General features: G+C 37.5%; 1 protein-coding gene across 2 annotated transcripts in view; it reads left to right on the top strand.

Annotated features, from left to right (window-relative positions):
- maco1b (macoilin 1b) overlaps positions 1-21,336 on the top strand; it is a 94,419-nt gene that overhangs the window by 26,841 nt on the left and 46,242 nt on the right. For both annotated transcript variants that reach the window (XM_072247054.1, XM_072247053.1), the window contains one exon: positions 11,522-11,663. In XM_072247054.1, coding sequence (XP_072103155.1) covers positions 11,522-11,663 — 142 coding nt within the window. The remainder of the gene's footprint in view (positions 1-11,521; positions 11,664-21,336) is intronic.

Genomic DNA, 21,336 nt, shown 5'->3' with positions numbered 1-21,336 from the left:
ACTAGGCAAAACATGTTAGGAAGGGTGTTTTGACCTTTTGGTGTTTTGAAGGTTAAGGGTTGATGATTAAATTTAAGAAATTTTTAAAAAAACTGATAAGCTGCTTGCACTGTTTAATTGAAGGGGTATAGTCTAACAACTAGTCCGGAGATGTCAGGAGTCAAGATAAGGAGAACTTCTGAACACAAAGGGCAGTAGAAATTTTGAAATGATAGTCTATTGCTAGTTTTAATTCTGAGGTTGGTAGACTTTTGTTCACTAAGTACAAGAGGGCTGTGTGGAGAGGGCAAAAAAAAAGACTTTTTGTGATTTATTGGTGAAGTATTGTGTGTTTATGGAACAAGCCAGAGTTCAATTAAGAAGTGTGAGTGGAGAGAGATGTTGAAAAACTGTGCAGACTGGGAAGTTTTGTCAAGTAATTATGTAACAAAATGCGGGAAATCAGTGTTTTAAGATTCTTGGAAAGAGGCTAATTGCTATATCATCACCATCATCATGTGCTGCATTGTATGATGTGGGCAATCATAGTGACCATGATTGTTCTTGGCAAATCTTTCTGCAGAAGTGGTTTGCTATTGCCTTTTTCTGGGCAGTGTCTTTACAAGACAGGTGACTCCAGCCATTATCAATACTCTTCAGAGATTGTCTGCAAGGTGTCAGTAGTTGCATAACCAGGACTTGTGATATGCACCAGCTGCTCATATGACCATCCACCACCTGATCACATAACCCTGATCTGGGGGTGGGCGGGTGGTGATCTGTAGGCTCGCAGAGGGAAGGAACACCTCACAACTGGTACAGATGTATTTCCACCCCATCCAAATAGCTATAATTGGGCTTGAAATATATTTAATTTGGTACACTTTATATTGTGTTTGGTAAGGTGAATGTTGTAGGTGAAAGGAGTTAAGTTGTTTTTCCTCATACTTTATTCATTGTAAAGTTACGTAGAGGGTGCATTTATTTTAAAACAAAAATAAGATTCAGTTTTTATCAATAGAGTGGAAAAAGAGAAGACAGAAAAAGTTGATTTAGAACCGACCTGTCTCCTGGTAATTGGGTATTTGTCAGTAAAATTCCACTTAATCTGATAGCTGACTATTCAGAAATCGCCATTCAGCATCTGATTTGCCAGGCCCAATGCTCCCTTTGAATTTGGTCTATACATTTTTTAAAAATCTAAAATGTAAACATGGTAAAGTATTAATAAAATAACATCTGATGACATGGAAAATCTGCTTATCCACCAACACTATAGTCTTGACTGTCTTAGATGAAGAGTTTTGCTACATGTACAGTTGTTTCTTTGAGTAGAGTAAATCCGTTGGCATAGAGCTTCAGTAAAATTCAGAATTTTTTTTATGTTTGCGTTATTCCAGCACATCACAGGAACCAGCATCCCCTATATGGACTCTATACTTCTCGTTGCCTTAGTAAAGTAGCTGGAATAATGAAAGACCCCACCCACCCCAGACATTTTCTCTTCATCCCCTCCTATCAGGCAGAAGATTAGAAAAATCTGAAAGATCATTCTACCAGGCTCAAGGACAGCTTCAATGCCACTATTATCAGACTTGAACAGGCCTCTCGTATGATAAGATGGACTCTCGGCCTCACAATCTACCTTGTTATGATCTCGTACTTTATCATTTACCTGCACTGCACTTTTTCATCAGCTTTTACAATTTATTCTGTATTGTTACTGTTCTAATTTGTTCCAGCTCAGTACAATGTGTAATGATTTGATCAGTATAAATAGAATGCAAGACAAGCTATTCAGTACCTTGGTACATGTGACAATATACCAATCCTGATTACAATTTTGAACCATCTGTAAAAGACAAATAGAGGCATTTTAGTGGCTAAACGGAAGTTTAGTTAAGGTTTTTTCTGCTTCAGATGAAAAATGGCTTGTTACTTCACTGAACAACAATCAAGATGCTGGAGGGACTCAGCGAGTCAAGCAGCACCTTTGGGAGGAAAGAAATTTTCAATATTTTGGCTCAAAGCTTTGAAACATCACTACTGAGTTCTTCCAGCACCTTGTTTGTTACTCCAGCACCTGCAGTCTCTTGTGTCTCCATTGTTCTTTCCTAGGTTCCATTTGGAAACTGAATTGATGTTTGTTCTAATGATGTAATAAGCTACAGTTTCACCTTGGTTTTCCAGTGAAATGTTCTACTTTTGGGTCATGATGAACTTGTGCATATCATTTTCCTTGCTTAGTTATGTAATTTGTTAACTGAAGTGTGTTAGCTAACCATTGGTTATCTGTAGTCTGTGTGTACTGAAGCACTGGTTTAAGCAATTTGTTTACCTTGATGTGTTTGGTATAAGAGAACTCTAATTTCGAAGTTCAGAATAATTTTTATTATCAGAGTACATTTATGTCACCACGTACAATCCTGAAATTCATTTTTCCTGTAGGCATGCTCAGCAAATCTATAGAATTATAGCTATACAGGATCAATGAAAGATCAAGTAGAGTGCAGAAGACAACAAACTGTGCAGATATAAGTAAATAGCACTAAATAATGAGAGCACAAAATAACAAGATAAGAGTCCTTAAAGAGAGATCATTGGTTGTGGGAACATCTCAATGGACAGGCAAGTGAGTGTAATTATCCTATTTGAGCCTGATGGTTGAGGGGTAGTAACTGAGGGGTCCTAAACCTGGTGGTGAGAGCCCCGAGGCATACTTCTACCTGATGGCAGCAGAAAGAAAAGGGTATAGTCTGGGTGGTGGGGATCTCTGATGATAGATGCTGCTTTCCTGAGACAGTGTTTCATGTAGGTGTGCTGAATGGTTGGGAGGGCTCCACTGATGCAGCCAGTCATTAAATATACTCTTCACTACACATCTATAGAAGTTGAAGTTCTAATTGTCTCACTTGATTTACTTATACCACATTTAGGTTGGGTTTTTAAAATGGTTTAAGAATCTAGCATTGGTGTGAAAATTTAGTCATTGAATGGGAATTGGCTGAAAAATGTAATATACATGTGAAAACTTGTAATCACATTGATAATCTTGCTTAAAGCAGCTGCTTAATATCTTGGCAACTGATAATCTCATTAACTCCCAATGGTTGACTATTTTAGTAATTATATGACGTATTTGGGGATTGGCACAAAAAGTAGCATTTTTGCTGGTGAAACAATCTGATAGAAATCTAGTCAGCTTGTATGATACATTCTTCAGTCTGCCTTGCTTCTATGATATTACTTAATCCTGTTAACTATAACATTAAATTCACGGCATTAAAGTCATGGTTCCAAATGTAAGAACCTCTACACCTTGGCACTCATCTTTCTCATCACTAGTTGCTCTTGTGAATTTGACTAATGCAAGTTAGAGGTTTTTTTCTTTGAGGTATATAAATGCAAATTATTTTTCTTTTCATATCTAAATGGCATTCTAATACTGTATTGTTTGTAACCTAATGGATTATGGATATGAGCCAGATTTTTGCAGAAAAAAAGTTCCACAAATGGAAATTTTCAAAATGCCTTATCAGTACAGCATAACAGTTTTGGTTCATTGATTTTAGCCAATTTTAAAATTCTACATTTGCATTTTTGTAACCCTTTTAATACAATTAAATTCTCAAGGCATTTCATAGGGATATTATCAAACAGTCTGACATCAAATGTTAGGAGATAGAGATGACTGTCAGAGATTTGCTCAATTGCACATCTTAAAAAAGTGAGGCAGAGAATTTGAGGGAAGTTTCAGATCTTAGGACCTTTACATTTTAAGGCTAGGTTATTTGCAGTGGAGCAATAAAATCGAAGATTAAGAGCCCAGTTATGGAGTAAGATTTGTAGTCTAAAATAAAAGATTGTAATTGCAAAGGTGAAGAAATACAAGGCCATAGGGAGAATTTCAAATCAATGTTGAATTTTTAAAATTTCAACATTTGCTTACTGGTAGCTTTGAAATAGTCAAGAATGGTGGTATAAAAAAATGAGGCATTTTAGCGGCATAAGAACTGAAGTAGGTGCATAATACAGTGGATTCTGCTTAATTGGTCCAATGATTAATCAGGGCAGCTACTTATTTGGGGCAATTCTTAAAGAATTAAATCTGATCAAGAAAATAGCCAGGATTCCCTTTTGTTTATTTGGGACACCAGGCCCTTTAATTGGGGCAGGAGACTGTTGCCAGATAGACTCTAACGAGCATTAGTTGCGTGCATTTGAGTGGCCATTAGACACTACACTGTGCTTAGAACAAACAGTTTATAAAGAGTGTCAGTTGCATGTGTTTCTGTTCAAAAAGCAGTGATTTTTGTCACTGATAGTTGACAAGAAATAAACAGTAGGACAATTTAGAATTATTTTGCTTGCTGTGGTTTCAAGCACTCAGGCTTGAAGATGCCAGAAACAGCTGGAAATGAAATAATTTCGCTACTTCAAGTCAAGAACTATGAAGAATTTGAAGGTATCGACAGTCGTCTTGCATGTTAGATTGAAAATGAACTTTGGAGGATGCAGTTGTCAAAAGCATTGTATGAAGTCAGTCTATTATCCGCACTAAATATCTATGCTAATTTTGTTCATTTACAGTCAATCAAAAGAGCACGGCAGTGTGTTCATTGTCCATCATATCCAACGATGACAGTGAAACCTGTGTGGGAGAGTTTTTAAAGTGAGAAAAGTCATTACACTGAGACAGTTCCACTCTTGACCTTGTAAGTCTGGGTTCTGTGGTAGGCGTAGTCATCACAGACTGGGGTCTTCCATGGTTGCAGTAGTTAACCATAGCTGCTGCTGATCCTTATCATGCCCTTCGTTCTCCTTGAAGCATTGCAGAACCACCTTTTTGACCATTGGATCTCACTGTTGATCTTATCTGCCCAGTTCACTGGAGCTGACTTCACAGGCTTGTTCCTATTTCACTGGGTTATGAGGTCTGCCAGCTACCCTTACCTAGTTTAGCTTGCCTGTCGAAGTGGTGTACTGGGGTGTGCCTGCTGTCACATGCAAAAAGCTACTTGGAACCATAGGTGAGAGCTGAGTGAGTGTCCAGTGGGGACAAAAGGTAAACCTCCCTGGACACCTATACCTGGCAGCGTACTCTTGCGTTGCTAACTACTAGGAACTAATGCATAGTATTATAGTAACTTTGGTAGTATTCTAATTTGTTCTGTATGTCATTTAAATGCATAATTTGTTACTCAGCTAAACGGTAGTTTGTCACTTTTTTAAAATTCCTTTTTTTAACTATTTCCATGAAACTTTGATAATTGGGGGCAGTTGTTTAATTGGGATATGTCCAAATTAATGGGAATCCACTGTATATCTGACATGACATATACCATGGATTTGGTTTGGTTCAAACTTTTGAAGTTTTAGCCCCAGGGAGAGATGGTGGGGCAAATTTTTATTTGTACATTAACAGACTGTAATCAATAATTTGCTGATCATCTATGGATTGAGAGAGATGGCCAGGAGGTGGAATTGGATGTTGTCTTCACATAAGTTTGGGCATTACTGAAGGGCAATATGTAAATGAGAAAGGGGCAAAGATGATTTTTAACAATATAGTTCAGGGTTAACATTAAGATATGTAGATATTGTAGGTGTTTCTCAAGCTATGACTGAATACGTATGAATAGATCACGACTACATGCTTTTGGAGGATGGCAGACAGGTATTCAGGGAGCCTAGAGCAGCTAACTTCTTAAAAGCAGCAAATGGACCAAGGATACTGGAGAAGAGGGATTTTTTTATTTGTAATTTTGTAAAATATTGAGGTGGATTTGGGGAGTGACCGTGTTAAGTTATAAAAACCTATGCAGTGGAAATGGATGTTTGGAAATCACCGCTTGAAGCATTGAGAATAGTAGCTTAGGGGACATAACTGATGACTAATAATGTGGACTGACAAATATGTAATATGGCTAGCAATTTGGTTGAAATGGAAGGAGGATTGTGTGGCTGAGATATGCTCAGATGACTTGAGGAGAGATGAGAAGGTAATAGTCAGACAAAACAAAATATTGGAAACCTGAAATAGAAAATGCTGGAAATACCTAATTCATCAACATATCTGGAGAGGGAATAAAGGATTTGAGTCAATATTTCTACCTTGATTGCAGTCTAGGATTGAAACCTTAAAGAGTTTGAGCTTGTGCACCAGGGGAATGATTGCATCCATTTGGAGGCAGCTGGTCTTAGTCATAACAGAGGGAAAAAATCATGAACTGTATACACCTGTTGGGAAGTGAGGCGACAGGAAAATAGTTTAAAATAGTTGGCAATGGAGTAAAGGAGCTAAAGGCAAGCTCTTCATTCCAGGGTTATCTTAGGATCATCCTGAAAAATGAGTATTCAGCGTGGTTTCTTCTTTGCCCAAAGTTTGAAGGTAAATGCCAGGTGAAATCACTGGAATATAACCCATTTAAGTACCTTTTTTGGGTTGTGTAAATGCTCGGTCAAACACACAAAAGAAACTGCTAGAATTGGCAAACATGGAGTTTGTTGGTAGGGTTCCACCCTGCTATAATTTATCATGACATCAATTTCATGATTTGTGGGATTTGACGACTATGTGGGGGGAGAAGGAGAGAAGTAAGAGTTTCTCTAAAGTGAAACATTATTATTTGTAATAATTGAAGCATATAAATGCTTTGAACAACAGGAATTCTGCAGATGCTGGAAATTCAAGCAATACACATCAAAGTTGCTGGTGAACGCAGCAGGCCAGGCAGCATCTCTAGGAAGAGGTGCTGCCTGGCCTGCTGCGTTCACCAGCAACTTTGATGTGTGTTATATAAATGCTTTGAGCTGTTTTATTAGTTTTTTAAATGTACTTTTAGTAGCTATCAAAACTATCAAAGGAAATTTGGGTGGTGTAAGCTATTGAAAGCTTTCAGGGAATTTGAGAGTGGAGTAGAGTGCAGGAGTTTCCAGTGATCTGTTGGAGGCTTTGCTACTACTCTGGTTTGGATGCTGGAATTCAAAACCCATCAGGCCAGTGTATGATAGACACTGCAAGTACATGCCAGGTGAATTAGAGTATGGGTGATTGCAGGCAGATTGGCTCACCAGATCTGGCTTTTGTTTGGTGGGGGGGGGGCGGTGTGGAGCGAAGTGCTTATGGTGTTATGTGTTCCGTCTTTCTCTTCCCTTTTTCCTATCTTTCCTCCCTCCCCCCAGCACCAACAGCCAGCTATCTTCTCCTCCATCTCTCCATTCTCTGATGTAGGGTTTCAGCCCAAAACGGGCTTTTTTTCTCTCTTTCCTCCCCTCTTTTCTCCCTCCCCATAGATGTTGCTCGTCCTGCTGAATTTCTCAAGCAGTCTTCTAATGTGCTAAGTCTTTCCTCTATTGTAATGTAGTCTGTCTTAGTGCAAATTGAATTGTCATTTTGGTCCTTCATGTAAATCAAGCTAACTTAATAATGTAATTTCTCTATATAAATTTAATTTATTGTGTTGGAGGTGAAAATTATGAAGACAAATTGGATATTATTAAGTTTGCATGCAGTATTTAGATCAACTGTGATCATCCATTATTGACACCGTTGGTCGGGGTCGACAATAGATGTTGCATCCCACCCGTCTACGTGATATGCAAGCCAGGGCTGTACGATACGGAGAGCAAGCTGTTACCCCTGTAGCAGGTTCCCCCTTTCCACGCATCTGATGGATCTAAAGGAATGGCAGTGACCAATACAGTTTAGCACCAGCAGGGTCACAGGAGTTGCCAGTCAGCAATGAACTCAACGTTGAACTGTCTTAGGGACTCCAGCTCCAAATTTTTCCTTGTGGTTTACTCCTGAAGCTGAGTTGGTGTAGCCGCAAGGCAACAGAGGTTTGAGATTAGAGTTTTCCTTCTTGATGTGCTGGCAACCACGACTGACGAGCCCTGTCTGCCTAAAGCAACATGTTTTAAGGTGCCAGTAATCAATCTTTGCCCCTTACCCTGTCAGTTGAAATGGTTCCGCCGGGCTTAGTAGTTAGAGCACACACGAAGCCAGGAGCTGGACTTGGTTTTTAGAGGCTATTTGAGATGCACGCCATTGGGAGCATTTAGTAGGTAGTGGGAGCTTATCCCACCACTCCCTCCCCTGACACTGAGGAACCAAGCCCCTTTAATTACACTTTGGTGTTTTGGATTTTCAAATACTGGAATTCGGCCTTAGGGTTTAAACTTCTAACAAATTTTATTAAGTAAAATTATCCATTTGAAATATTTAAATCTGATTTAGAGTTTTCAACATGGATGAATGACCCAACCCTACTTGTATTTTTCATGGATTCAATTTGCTGAGCATGTGAATCATCATATTGAAGAAGGAAAATGTAGGGCAAAGGAACAGATCTCTCTGTTTTGACGGAAGATGAATCTCCTTTCCTCATTGAAACAATGTATAAATCTTCCTGTCTTAGGTTTCTGGATCTGGCTGGGAGGAACATTTCCATAATCTTATTACTCCAATGTTGTCAACATGTCAGCTGAGTAAAAAGCCACGTATGATTACAGTAGAATAGACTGGAAGGTGTGCAAAATGTTGAAGTAACAAGGGCCCATGGCCATTGTGTCCACAACCTCCTGCAGCAATTCTGTGTGCCCATGGCCCATGGCACCATTCATAATAGATCAGGCTTTGTAAACTCTAAGCACAAGGCCTTTCCTCTTCGACCTGTCTGACTAAGACTGGGGCTACCTAAACCTCTGGTTGAAAGCTCAATCCTAATGCAATCATTGGAAGTTGTTTGAAAAGTAAAGGAAAAATATAGATACTGAAAATATGAAGTAAAAACAAGGTGCTGGAAATAACAGAACAGGTAGCAATGGTAGAAAGAGGAGCATAGTTAACAAGAGGTTGGCGATCTTCATTCAGATCTAACAAAATCTGAACTTGGCTTGTACCACCTTTCGCTGTTCAGCCTCTACCCAGTCATTGAGATTCCTTCCCTGCAATTTAGAAAGTACCTGACTTTGAACTTTCACTGATTATGATGAAGGGTAATTAACCTGAAATGTAAACGTTTTCCTTATTCTACAGTCATTGATCTACATTAAATATTAATTATTTTGTCCAAAAGTTTTTGATTACACTTAGTTAAAACTAGCTGAGGTAAATGGCAGTTACTGAAAAAGACATTGTGAATGGAGAGTTGATGGTTGTGATATGCTGGAAAAAGATTTAACTTTTTTAAAAAATATCTGTTACTTTGGTTTGTTATAAGTACATATGATTAGAATATGTTCTTGCCCCCTCAAGCCTGTCTTACCATTCGATGTTGTCATAGTTGTATGCCCTAGATCTTTTCTTCGCTTCTATGCCAGTTCTCCAATGTCCTCAATTTCCTGATGCTTCAGAAATATATCTTGCTTCCTCTGTAATTATTTCCAACATGTATCTTTCACAGTCTTCTACAGGAATGAATTCTAGATAATCACCACTTTCTATGACTAGGTATTCCTCTGTGCCCTGGTTTTTAATGCATGTTCTCTTATATCTAGGACCAATAAATCCTCAGTTTGTTCATTGGCATCAAAAAATGGACTGCTAATTACCTTGTAGTTTAATATGAGTTCTTGGAATACTAAGATCTTAAGTTTGTTCCTAATCTTTGAATTAATTTACTTGGCCAAAGCACAGCTGAACTGAGGAACAGATTTGTTGTCTTACTGATTATTTTGTGAACTCTGAGATTCTGAGGAAGGGTTGAAGATCAGTTACACAACCATATAATCAGGAGGAGGCTACATGGCCCCTCAAAGCTACTCTTCTCTTCCATTCATTAAGGTTACAACCAATCATTAATCTGATTGCAACCACAGCTCTGCATTCCTGTCTGCCCCCAGGAACATTTCAATCCCTCGTCTCCCTCTGTCTTAAGAAATATTCAATGACTCCAAAAGTCATTGGAGAACTGCAAAAGATCATAACCATAAAAAATGGAAACCCATTATGTTTCATAACTTTATTTTTAAATGAAGTGAAATCTAGTTCTAGATTCTACAACAAAGAGAAGCACCCTTTCAAAATCACTTAAGACGCCTCAGAATCTTGATTTGTTTTAATCAATTTATCTCTTCCCTTCTCAATTCCACCAAATGCAAGTTAAGTCTCCTGTTTCCTGGCCCCGACCCATCCCTATGAAACCATTCAGCCTATTGAGTCCACACCAGTTTAGGCAGAACAGTCTCATTCTCATGTTTTCACTCACATACCCAACAAATCCCATTTGGTTCTTTTGATAAGGCATTGTTTTACAACGGTCTATTAACCTACCAGCATCTTTTGGACTGAGAGGATACAAGAACACCTGCTCAGTCACAAGAAGAAAGTGGAAATTCCACACAGCAGCTGAAGTCAGGATTGAATTTGGGTCACTGGGCCTTGAGGCAGGAACACTATTTGTGAGCACTGCTGAACACAAGGCCACGTGCCCATGTCATGCCTCTTGTTACAACTTGCCAACCAGGAGCAGACCCATTAATACCAACTGTTTCCTGTTGCTAGCCTCTATCTTGGCTAAACTGTTGCCTCCATTGAGTATTTGTTTTCCACAATAACACTGCTGCATCACCTATCAAATGCATTCTACAATTACCATGCATTTTTGTTGAGATTTGAAGTCTACTTGAAAAGTGATTGAGTGACCCATGTTGGTTGAATTCTATTTACTGAAGAACATCTAACTTTTAAGAAACAAAAGGCAGAAAATAACAAGAGGAAGTATTGAAGTAAATGAATTTTAAATTTTATTGTGACTCTTCAAAGTTACTTAGCTAACAAATTATTTTCTGATTCACATTTTAACTGAAGACCACCCCGAACCAGATTTTGAACTTAACCGTGCACTGCAGACAGCTCATTAGCTTATAAAATTTTGCTGACTAAAATACGATCTATCCCAAGAGGAATGTCAATGGTAATTTAAAAAATATATAAATAACTGGCAAATCAGTTTTATAGCAAGAGATATAAAACAAAATTTATTGTATTGCAATAAGACCTTGAATGCAGTATAATGTAGTGCAAGGCGGTGAAGTCAAAGGAAGCTTCACAGTGCAGATTCTGCCTTGTGTAATGAGGAAGAACTAACTGAATTTTATTATTTTCTTTGAAGTGTATGAAAACTAAATAATTGGTTCTTAGTGTCAAAAGGTTGATAAGTTTTCCATTGAGATGTGGCAAAATGGGGAGAGGTAGGTTTCAGTAATTGGTTGAGAACAAAAAGGCAAAATTATGCAAAAGAACAAGGTTATTTGCAGTAATCATAATAAGTGGAGCAGAAAAAGCTTCACCATAATTTAAAGGAAAAGTTAGTTGGGTATTTGAAGGCAAAGGCTACAGGAATAGTTTGGGAACCTGGTGTAAGATGATGAGTGCCAAAGTAGGCTGAGTGGCTTAAATTTCATAATTTTTATGTAATTCCATCAATTGGTCTGATTAAATGGATGACTTTTTTGAGCTTTGAGTACTTGATGACAAAATCAAATTATGTAATCTGTAGTTCAATGCCTAAATTGTTTTCTTTTTCCCATTTTGCAGCACTTTCTTGTACCTTAAGTTCCTTGTTGTGTGGGCACTGGTGTTGCTGGCAGATTTTGTCCTCGAATTCCGCTTTGAATATCTTTGGCCTTTCTGGCTCTTCATCAGGAGTGTTTATGATTCCTTCAGATACCAGGGTCTGGTAAGTTGGTTGGAGAATTCTGATGGTTTATACATATAGTAGTCCGGTCTGTTATGTTTGAACCCACTACTGAACTAACCTTCTAATTAAGAAGCTGTGATCAACACCCATTTTATTTTTTTAAATGATGCAATTTTAATCAGTGTGAGAGAAGCAGTGGAGGCGATAATTCACATAGAGGGCTTTATTTTCTCCAAAATGCAGCATGCTTTGCTCTATAATTATAAATGTATATAGCATTGCCCTCACTGGAATTTGAGTGATCTTTGAGGTGTATACGGGTCTGAAAAGGGTCAGTGGAATATTTGTTGAGAGGCTGATTCAGCCATTTCGGACTGAGGTAAGTAATTTTTTTTGGTAGAGAGGATTGTAAATATTTGGAACTACCTGCCACGTTGTTGTGGACATTACAGTTGCTGAATATGTGAATGCTGGAAGATGAAATTCTTGGATATTAAGAACTGGTGGGGGTTGGCGGTGGTGTAGATCAGGTCATAAAGTGGACTGATGGTACGTGATCAGTCAGTATCTCATTGAATGGCAGAGCAGAGTTGAGAGGCTGTATAGCCTGCTCACTTTGTTCAGCTAATACAAAAGTACAGGACTAATGGCCCAGTTGGAGCGGTCATCTCTGGGTGTCATATTTTCGGAAACATTCAAAATTTTGTAGAGGTCAGAAAAGAGGGTTATTAAAACAGTTCCACTTTAGCTAGTACTATTTTCAAATTTCCATGTGAGTTAGAGATCTGGTGGTGTGTGGTGTTTACTTTATAGCCACAAGACTGCATAGAAAAATATCAAAATCTTAAATGGCTTTAATAAATAGTAATTTTCAGTGCAGTTTTGAAAGAATCTTTATCATGAGGACTGAGTGTTTGGTAGAGAGATCATGTGAAGAAATAAATTTTGCATTCAGTTGTTAATGCATCCAAAGAATAGTGGAATCAGATTGATAATTTTCAAAAAGACGTTGAAAAAGTAAGATTTATGGAACTCATTGGCTGGTTCTTTTAAGGAGCCAATGTAGGCATCTTCCTCTAAGCTATATAACTATTCCGATTGGAATAGATTTTTCTTTAAGTTTAAGGCAGGTTTCCTTGGAGTTTTTTTTTTGAAGAATTCACATTAAAAATTGTCTCATGTTTAGATCTTATAGTTCAATCTTATGTGACATTAAAGTATGTAAAATGGTAAAGTCGGCTTCAGTACTGTTTCTTCTGTTGCATTCTATGTCAATAACATGTTAGAATAAATGTAAGCTTAGTAAATTAGGACAATAATTATTGTAGAATGACAGAGAGGACCCCTGGTCTGTTGTGCCCCTTTGTAATTCTTATCTCATTTGCAAGCATGCACTTTGATTCTATTTCAGTTCTGCGTGCGTTTGCATTATTTTCAAATCATGGTGAAGTATTTTAACCATCAGTGCCATAATCATCATTTGTTGCAAAGGAAATTCAAATCCCCCAAAAAATAATGGTAACAAGTTCTTGATTGTCTTGTTATGTGTATTTATTTTGTGTCTTTCCTCATTGGTACCTATTTGGAAGCTTCCTTTCACTAATCATCCTTTCAGAACTTTGAAAAGTTTCCCTTGCTTCTCTTGGGGGCGGGGACTTCAGCTTTTCAAATTTGCTTGAGAACCATTGTATCATCATCATCATTATTATATGCCATGTCCTATGATATGGCACATAATGATGTCATATGACATGGGTGATTAAGACCATAATTGTTCTTGGCATATTTTCTAGAAAAGTGGTTCACCATTGCCTCCTTCTGGGCAGTATCTTTACAAGACGGGTGACCCCAGCCGTTATTAATGCTGTTCAGAGATGGCCTGCCTGGCAACAGTGATCACATAACCAGGACTTGTGATATGCACCAGCAGCTCATACAATTATCTGCCACCGGCTCCCATGGCTTCATGTGACCGTGATTTGGGGGTGGGGGGGTGGTGCTAAGCAGGTGCTGCACCTTGCCGAAAGGTGCCCTGCAGGCTAGTGGAGGGAAGGAGCATCTTACACTTCCTTTGGTAGAGACGTATCACCACCCCCGCTTCCCTAACATACCATTCCTGATGCAATTCAAGCAAGCCTTTCTGCACCACCTACCTCATTCTTATCTCTTTTTATATTGGTATGCCAAGAATGTTTGTGACTACTATTAAGTTTTTATTCAATCCACATAATTCCACTTTCCATGTAACTTTTTTGACCTTTGTTTTTGTTTTGTTTTTTTTAACACATTTAATGATGTCTTTCTCAGATTCTGGTCACTTCCCTTCCACCATACCCAGGTGTGCTGAAATTGAACTCATCTGAACGTATTCACTTTCGTTGGTCTTTAATATGAAGATCAGGATCTTTGATGATTTGTGGCTGGGGAAAATTGGTATGAATTTTTCTGTGTGCCCTTCAAATTCCCAAGTATGCACTTCAGTGGCAAATCAAAATAAAAACAACCATGGAAACTTTTGCCAATTACACTTGGGTAACAAACAAATATTATTACTTCAAATAACAATAAAAGAATATGATTTTAATGTAGAATAAATTAAAATTCCATTTGAAAGAATAAAATTGTAGCATAATTTTTCACAAATGTGCATGTAATCTTCAAAATGGGGATATTAGGATATTAGAGGAATGAAATTAAGCTTTGTAGGCTTGTAGTTTATAGCTGAGGATTTGTAGTGGGGAAATGCAGTGACAGTCATTGCGATAATGGAGGAAATTAAGTGGCAACTTCTGTAGTTTACAAATAAATTATAACCACAAAATATGTCCACAATTTTCCATCTTTAATCTACAGAATCTACTGCTTTGCAAATCCTTCTAACGTAACTTTCTGGAATAACACAGGATTCAGGAAATTGCAGACAATTCTTTCTGGAAAGAACCCCCAAACTTCAGTTTCATAAATGTAATGGCAGGATAATGGATTCAGGTTAATTGGGACATATTGGAGCCAGTACATTTTGGCCCAATTAAAAGGTTGCCCCAATTAGCTAAAGTGTTATGGAAATGGTTTAAAAAAAAGTATTATGAAAACAGAGAAACTACTGTTTGAGTAACAAATTATGTATTTAATTGAAAACAGAACAAATTAGAACACTACCAATACTGCTACAGTATTATAAAACTATTAGTTCCTAGTAGTTGTCGACAGAGGAATTCATCCAGTGTATGCTGCTCTGTTCTCTTAATTGACTGTAAATTAACAAAATCAGTTGAGACATCAAGTGCAAATAATGGACAGCCTTCATACAATGCTTTTGACAATTGCATCCTCCAGATTTTCATTTTCATTGTAACATTCAAAATTGTGGTTGAAACCTTCAAATTCCTCATAGTTCCTAACTCATTGAAGTAATGAAATTGTTTTATTTTCGCTCCTGGCCATTTTTGGCATCTCTAAGCCTGAGTGCTTAAAACAGTGAGCAAAACAGTTCTGAATTGTCTTACTGTTTACTTCTCCCAACTATCAGTGACAAAAGTCACTTTTTTGAACACAAGTGCACACAACTGATGGTATTTAAAATTGTCTTCATTCAGTAATGTCTAATGGCTACATAAGTACATGGGACTGATGCTAGTTAGAAACTGTTCGGTAACAGTCTCCTTTCTTAATTAAGCAGTGTAATGTCCCCAGGAAGTGAAGGGAATCTAGCAACGTTCTTGATTAGTTTTTGTTCTTTAAGAGTTGTCCCAATTAAGCAGCTGCACTGATTATCTGATGGCCCAATTAATCTGAATCCACTGTATTTACAATTCAAGTTACCCAATAATTGTTCTCACGGACTTAAACTAGCTTTTATCATACACATTTTCATTCTCTTGGAAATATTTATAAATTCCATGGGCAAGTGTATGATATTTCAGCTATTTTAATCATAGGTCTTTAGAACTTATTTTGTGATTTGTGGAGTTAGTTTAGAATTGTTTTTAATACTGCTTGGTTTATTGCCAGAGAATGTGTCATTTCATTTTGATTGGCTGCTTTACATGCTGGATGCCAGAGATTCCTAGAACTAATGACTAGTTTCAGCTATTGTAGAAAGAACTGAAATGTGTGCCACACTGATTGTTATACCTTTGTGGACGGCATTCTTTAAGAACAGTGGCAATGCTATCTATTGCGTGGATTTGCTGCTGCCAAGCTCTGGGTGATTGTATTTGAAGTTATGTGAATAACATCTGAGTCCAATTGCATTGGAGTCCGGAGGGTTCAGTTAGATAGTGTCAAGGAATTTGTTGATTTGGAGGAAGCAATGATGGAAGCTCAGACAGGATTTTCTGCCAGAAATTTGATCAGCCCTGATGGAAATAGACATTAGATTTTGCAAGTGCCAAATGGTAACAATACTGACATGAGGATGATCTATCTAGTGTTGTCTTTATCACCTTGGTATACAGACCTTTTCCCATCAAAACATTTGTGGGAATGACAGCCACATAGCCATTTAGAAAGCATAATATTTTTTTTTACCATAAAACTACCTGCCATTGGACAGATTACTGTTAAATGGAGCAGATTAGACAGGACATTAGCTTCCTTGTGGGCCTTGAAGCTGTGAAATGCTGTTAAAGCTGTTAAAATCTGTTAGCCTGACACAAAACTTGTTGATTTTAACACTGATTGAATGTTTGGACCGTTCATTTGGACTCTGCTGGCAGCAGGACCTTGTGTGCACATGAGATCCTAGCGCAGTGCTGTTTGCATTGGAGCATGAGCTAGACACTAGAGCTGAAGAAAGTCAACCAAAGGTCTATAATATCATTCATTTGAAGGAAAGAAATTAGGCAAAGTAACTCACCGATAAACATTATAATCCAAAATGTCAGATGGATGAAACCACAACTTCATATTCTGATTTACATCATTATCATTGTCAGTATCCTGTTACTTAATCTCATTCTGTCTATGCAGTATTAAAGCATGAAGAATTACCTGTGACAAATGAAATGGGTTATAAAATAGACTAGGCGGCTCAGTAGCATAGTGGCTAGCGCAACACTTTATTGTACCAGTGACCCAGGTTCAGTTCTGGACGCTACTTGTAAGGAGTTTGTATGTTTTCCCCGTGACCATGTGGGTTTCCTCCGGGTGCTCTGATTTCCTCCCATAGTCCAAAGACGTACTGGTTTGCAGGTTAATTGGTCATTGTAAATTGTCCCTTGATTAGGCATGGATTATATTGAGGGATTGCTGGGTGGCGCGGCTCTCTGCACTGTATCTCAATAAATAAATATCACTATTGTTATGTTCAAGCACCAGATCTTGGGGCTTTCTAATAATGCTATTTCAGTGACATTTATATCTCCCCAGCACTGTGGAAAATTCAGTTTTACATAAATCTAGATAAATTTTGTTCATCCAGCCAATTTTGCCTTATAAAGCTCTTCTTGGTTATTTACTGAAAGGTTGAAGGGATCACCTTACTAAATTTGCTCATCGGGTCTCTAGTTGGGTTCTATCAGAATCATTCACCTCATAAACTTATCCTGACCCAAAAGTGCTCAAAAGTTTGAATGCCAAACAGTGTGGGAATAACTATGTTGATCAAGGCAGCATTGCCCCAAGTGACACAATGAAGGGTGTTGAGATAACTTGATTCAATTGATAGTCCTACAACAAAATGATAACATGTTATTGTAGCATACATATTACAAAGACTTCTCAAGGCCATATGTTTTGGCTGTTTGTAGGATTTGCTGTACCAAATCATCTGCATTCTCTGTCAACAGAGCAAGGAAGAACTAGAACTTAAAAATGGATGAAAATTTTTAAAAAAAAAAGCAGGTGTTGGAAATCTGAAATAAAAACAGAAAATGTTAAACTCAACAGGTCAGGTGTTTGAGAAATAGTTAATATTTCAGGTTAAAACCAGGAAGATGAGTTGGTCAAAGTGGTAGAGGGTGGGGGAAGGTAATGGGTGGAACAAAGGGTTTGTCTCTAAATATGGTGAAATAATATTTCCATTAAAACACAGGTAAGCTTTGTGTTGGCTTATTTGTACAGTCTGGGTGATGATGTGTAGTCTGGCATAATGGATGTGCCAAGCAGACTAAAATATATATTTCATTCACCTCTGCTGTCACCCCTTCTAGCCAAAGCAAAAACAGGGTTCTTCTGTCCTCAGTTTCCGCTCCACCAGCCATTGCATTTCAATGGATCATCTCGCACAATTTCCATCAGCTTGAACAAGATTTCACCATGAGAAATGCATTTCTCTTCTTTGCTTTCAGATTTTGAAGAAATCAATCCCTCTGCATCTCCCATCACTGAACTGTTCCCACAACCTATGGACTCACTTTCAAGGACTCTTAATCTCATGTTCTCTATTTTTTTTTGCTTATTTTTTTTTGTGTACTGACACAGTTTGTCGTTTGCACGTTAGTTGTTTGTGCGTCCTGTTGGGTGCAGTCTTTCACTGATTCTATTTTGGTTTCTTGGATTTACTGAGTATGCTCATAAGGAAACAAATCTCAGTATTGTATATGGTTACCTGTATGTGTTATAAATTTACTTTGAACTCTGATCCCATGTATTATCCTCTGTCATAGGCACAGGAGGTCCAATACCTATCCTTTCACCTCTTCCCTTCCCACCATCCAAAGATCCAAATTATTTTTTCCAGGTGGGGCACTTTTTCCAATCTGACTTCTACACAGGAAAAATTAAACATATTTCAAGTGACCACTTTGTGGAGCAACTGCACTCAGTCTCAGTTACCTTGACTGCTGTTTTAATTCATCATCTCACTGAGATCTCTCTGTCTGTGGCCTCCTGTTGCAGTAATGGCCAACCTAAGCTCAAGGAACTTAACATTGAATTCTCCGACTTCAGATAATTTGCCCATTTCTATTTGTATCAGGATTGGCCATTTGTGTTTCTATTCCTCCTTTCCTTCCGTTTGTATACTCTGGTCTGCTGGGCCCATCACAATCGGCCAGACTATACAATATCACTCAAACTTCACAACATTACTAATACATTACACAAGAATTTATTGGTAATATTCTTCTATCCAGTTGCATTCATTCCTTTTATTAAGCTTCTTGCCCCCCCGCCCATCTCTTATACCAACCTTTTTTATGCCATTAACCGAGGGGTGTGTGGGCATCAGGTTGGAACCCCTGATTTAGATTAACTTGTTTTTTCTGTTAAACACAATATTTTGCAGATGCTGGGAATCTTGAGAAACACGCACAAAATGCTGGAGGAACTCAGCATTTTTCTTTTTTCAGTTTTCTCTTTTTCTCAGTTCTGATGAAGGGCTCTTCAACCTGAAACATTAATTGTTTCTCTTTACCTAGATGGTATCTGACTTGCTAATTTTTTTTTTTCCAGCGTCTTGTTTTTTATTATAGAAACAGCAGAAGTGGGCCATATGGCTGCTCCATCCTCTTCAATACCCCGTTCTTCCCTTTTCTCTGTAAGCCTTGACATTTTTATTCTGTAAAAATAAATGTGCTGTACTGCCTTCTGTGTTAATAAATGCCAAAACTCATGGCTTGCTACATGAAGAAATGTCTCCTAATCTTGTTTTTGAATGGCATACCCCACATCCTGAAGTTATGATCCTTGATGTTAGACTTTTAACATCTAGAATATTCTCCCTTTATCATGTTCATTTAGAATTTGATAGGTTTCTGAAATAAAGATTTTTTCTGTTTTCCCCTCCAAGTCATGCACTGTATTGACTAAGATATGATTTTAGCTGTTTATCATCAGTAGTTCAAAATGTAGAATTACCGTTGTCATTACAGGAATTGTAACAGCTCTAAGAGAACATCTTTAACCACCCATGAGTAGAAATGAACAAGAATTTAGTCATGTGAGGATTGTACATATTTCAATCAACTGTAATATGTTTATGTATTTTTCAAATTGTACATCAGAGAAGTTACCAAAAGGGATTTTCACCCAAACTATGTCCTTAAGATTTACTTGCCTGTCCATTTGTATCGATAAATAGGCTGAGAGAAGACAGTGACATACATTAAGAGAAGCCAGTCTTTAAAATAGAGGAAATACGATTTTCCTGAATATACTTTTTCAAACAAAAAAAAATCTGTAGAAAAATATTTCCTACCAAAGTTTTGTGCTGCTCATGTGCTAATGCAACGCTATTTGATTTTGTTTTCGTTGCTCCTTCACACTTGGATGATATAGAATTTGACACTAACCATTTCAGTTCCCTAGATAAAATAACTCTCTGCAGACTTGGAAATTGAGTAGATGAATTACACCTTGGTTCTCTATATACTAGTCTTCTGTAAAATATAGAACAGCAAAAGAAATAGGAGTATTGTTGCTATGAAGGATCTCCACTTGAGACATCAATTGTTTATTCATTTCCATAGATGCTACCTGACCTGTTAAGTTCTTCCAGCATTTTATGTGTGTTTGCTCTAGATTTCCAGAATTTGTAGAATCTCACGTGTTTATCATTGGGCCTCAGGACTTTTCACACCTTCTCTGTCATTCATTAAGATTGTGGACAGTCCCCTTGCTCTGTATTCCCATGTCCCTTATTTCGGGTGGTATAGAAAAATCTGTTGATTCTTATCTTGAATAAACTGGAAGCTATAACTTCTGGGATTTACAAGCTTCCACACAGAAGAAATTTCTCCACTTCTTAAACAGTCAACTACTTACCCTGAAACTTTATTTAGATTGTAGTTCCCTGACTAGAGGAAACTCCATATATGTTTCTAGTCAGCCAGAATCTTGTACATTTAGTAATCTACATTTCATTACCTCATGGAGACCAACATTACATAATAAAGCAAAAATATTCAACTTGACACTCACCATTCTACTTGCTGTATTTGCTTAACCAAAATACTACTGTATGCCAACATTTTTTAAATTTCTTAATGCTTTTACATTCTTACTACAAAAGTGAAAATCAGTACCATGGCTGCTAATACTACAAGATCTAATGTACATGATTACATGTACAAATACATTTGAGATCTGCATAATGTTTACTATGAAATGAGCTATATGGTAATTGTACTGAAGTTACATTGTATTTCTGTTGATTTTCCTCCCCCCCCCACCCCCCCCACCCAATCTAGATTTAGTTTGCCTCAACTATCTGCCAGAATAATTGGTTGTTGCAGAAATTTGTTGCTTGGAAAGTAAGATAGAGTAGTAGAATGCATCTTAAATTCTGTAATCTTTTAATTAAGTTTAGGAATTGGCTGTTCTGTTTTAAAATTCCACAGTAGACATGTGTAAAATGTTGACATGGGATGTTTGTCCAGTTTGAGATCTTGAGTATGCATTTTGCAGTTGCATACTAAGTAACACAAGTATCAAGAATAATTTGAAAAATCTTAGTCAGTGGTAGATTGATTGCATTGCCTGCCTTGAAAGCTGCTCACAACAATAGAGCAAATTCTTTTGCATTTGCCAATTTAACATAACCTTCAGTTATCAGTTATAAAACATCTGTGATGCCCAGCAACCATCATCTCATCAATTAAGCTATGCAGAAAGTTATATTTAAAAACTCTCTCATGGCAAACATGGAAGTAAAATGCTGTAGTTTTTAATGAGTATTTCCATATTTTACAGAGAGCAGGAATGAAGATTTTTTTGTTTATTCGTTTACAGGATCTGAGCAAGGCTAACAAGATGGGCATTTGCTAAACTT

Source organism: Mobula birostris, chromosome 30 (assembly GCF_030028105.1).
Source record: "Mobula birostris isolate sMobBir1 chromosome 30, sMobBir1.hap1, whole genome shotgun sequence".
Taxonomy (NCBI): domain Eukaryota; kingdom Metazoa; phylum Chordata; class Chondrichthyes; order Myliobatiformes; family Myliobatidae; genus Mobula; species Mobula birostris.
The sequence above is the reverse complement of the archived record's forward strand: the minus strand, read 5'-3'. Positions and strand labels throughout refer to the sequence as shown.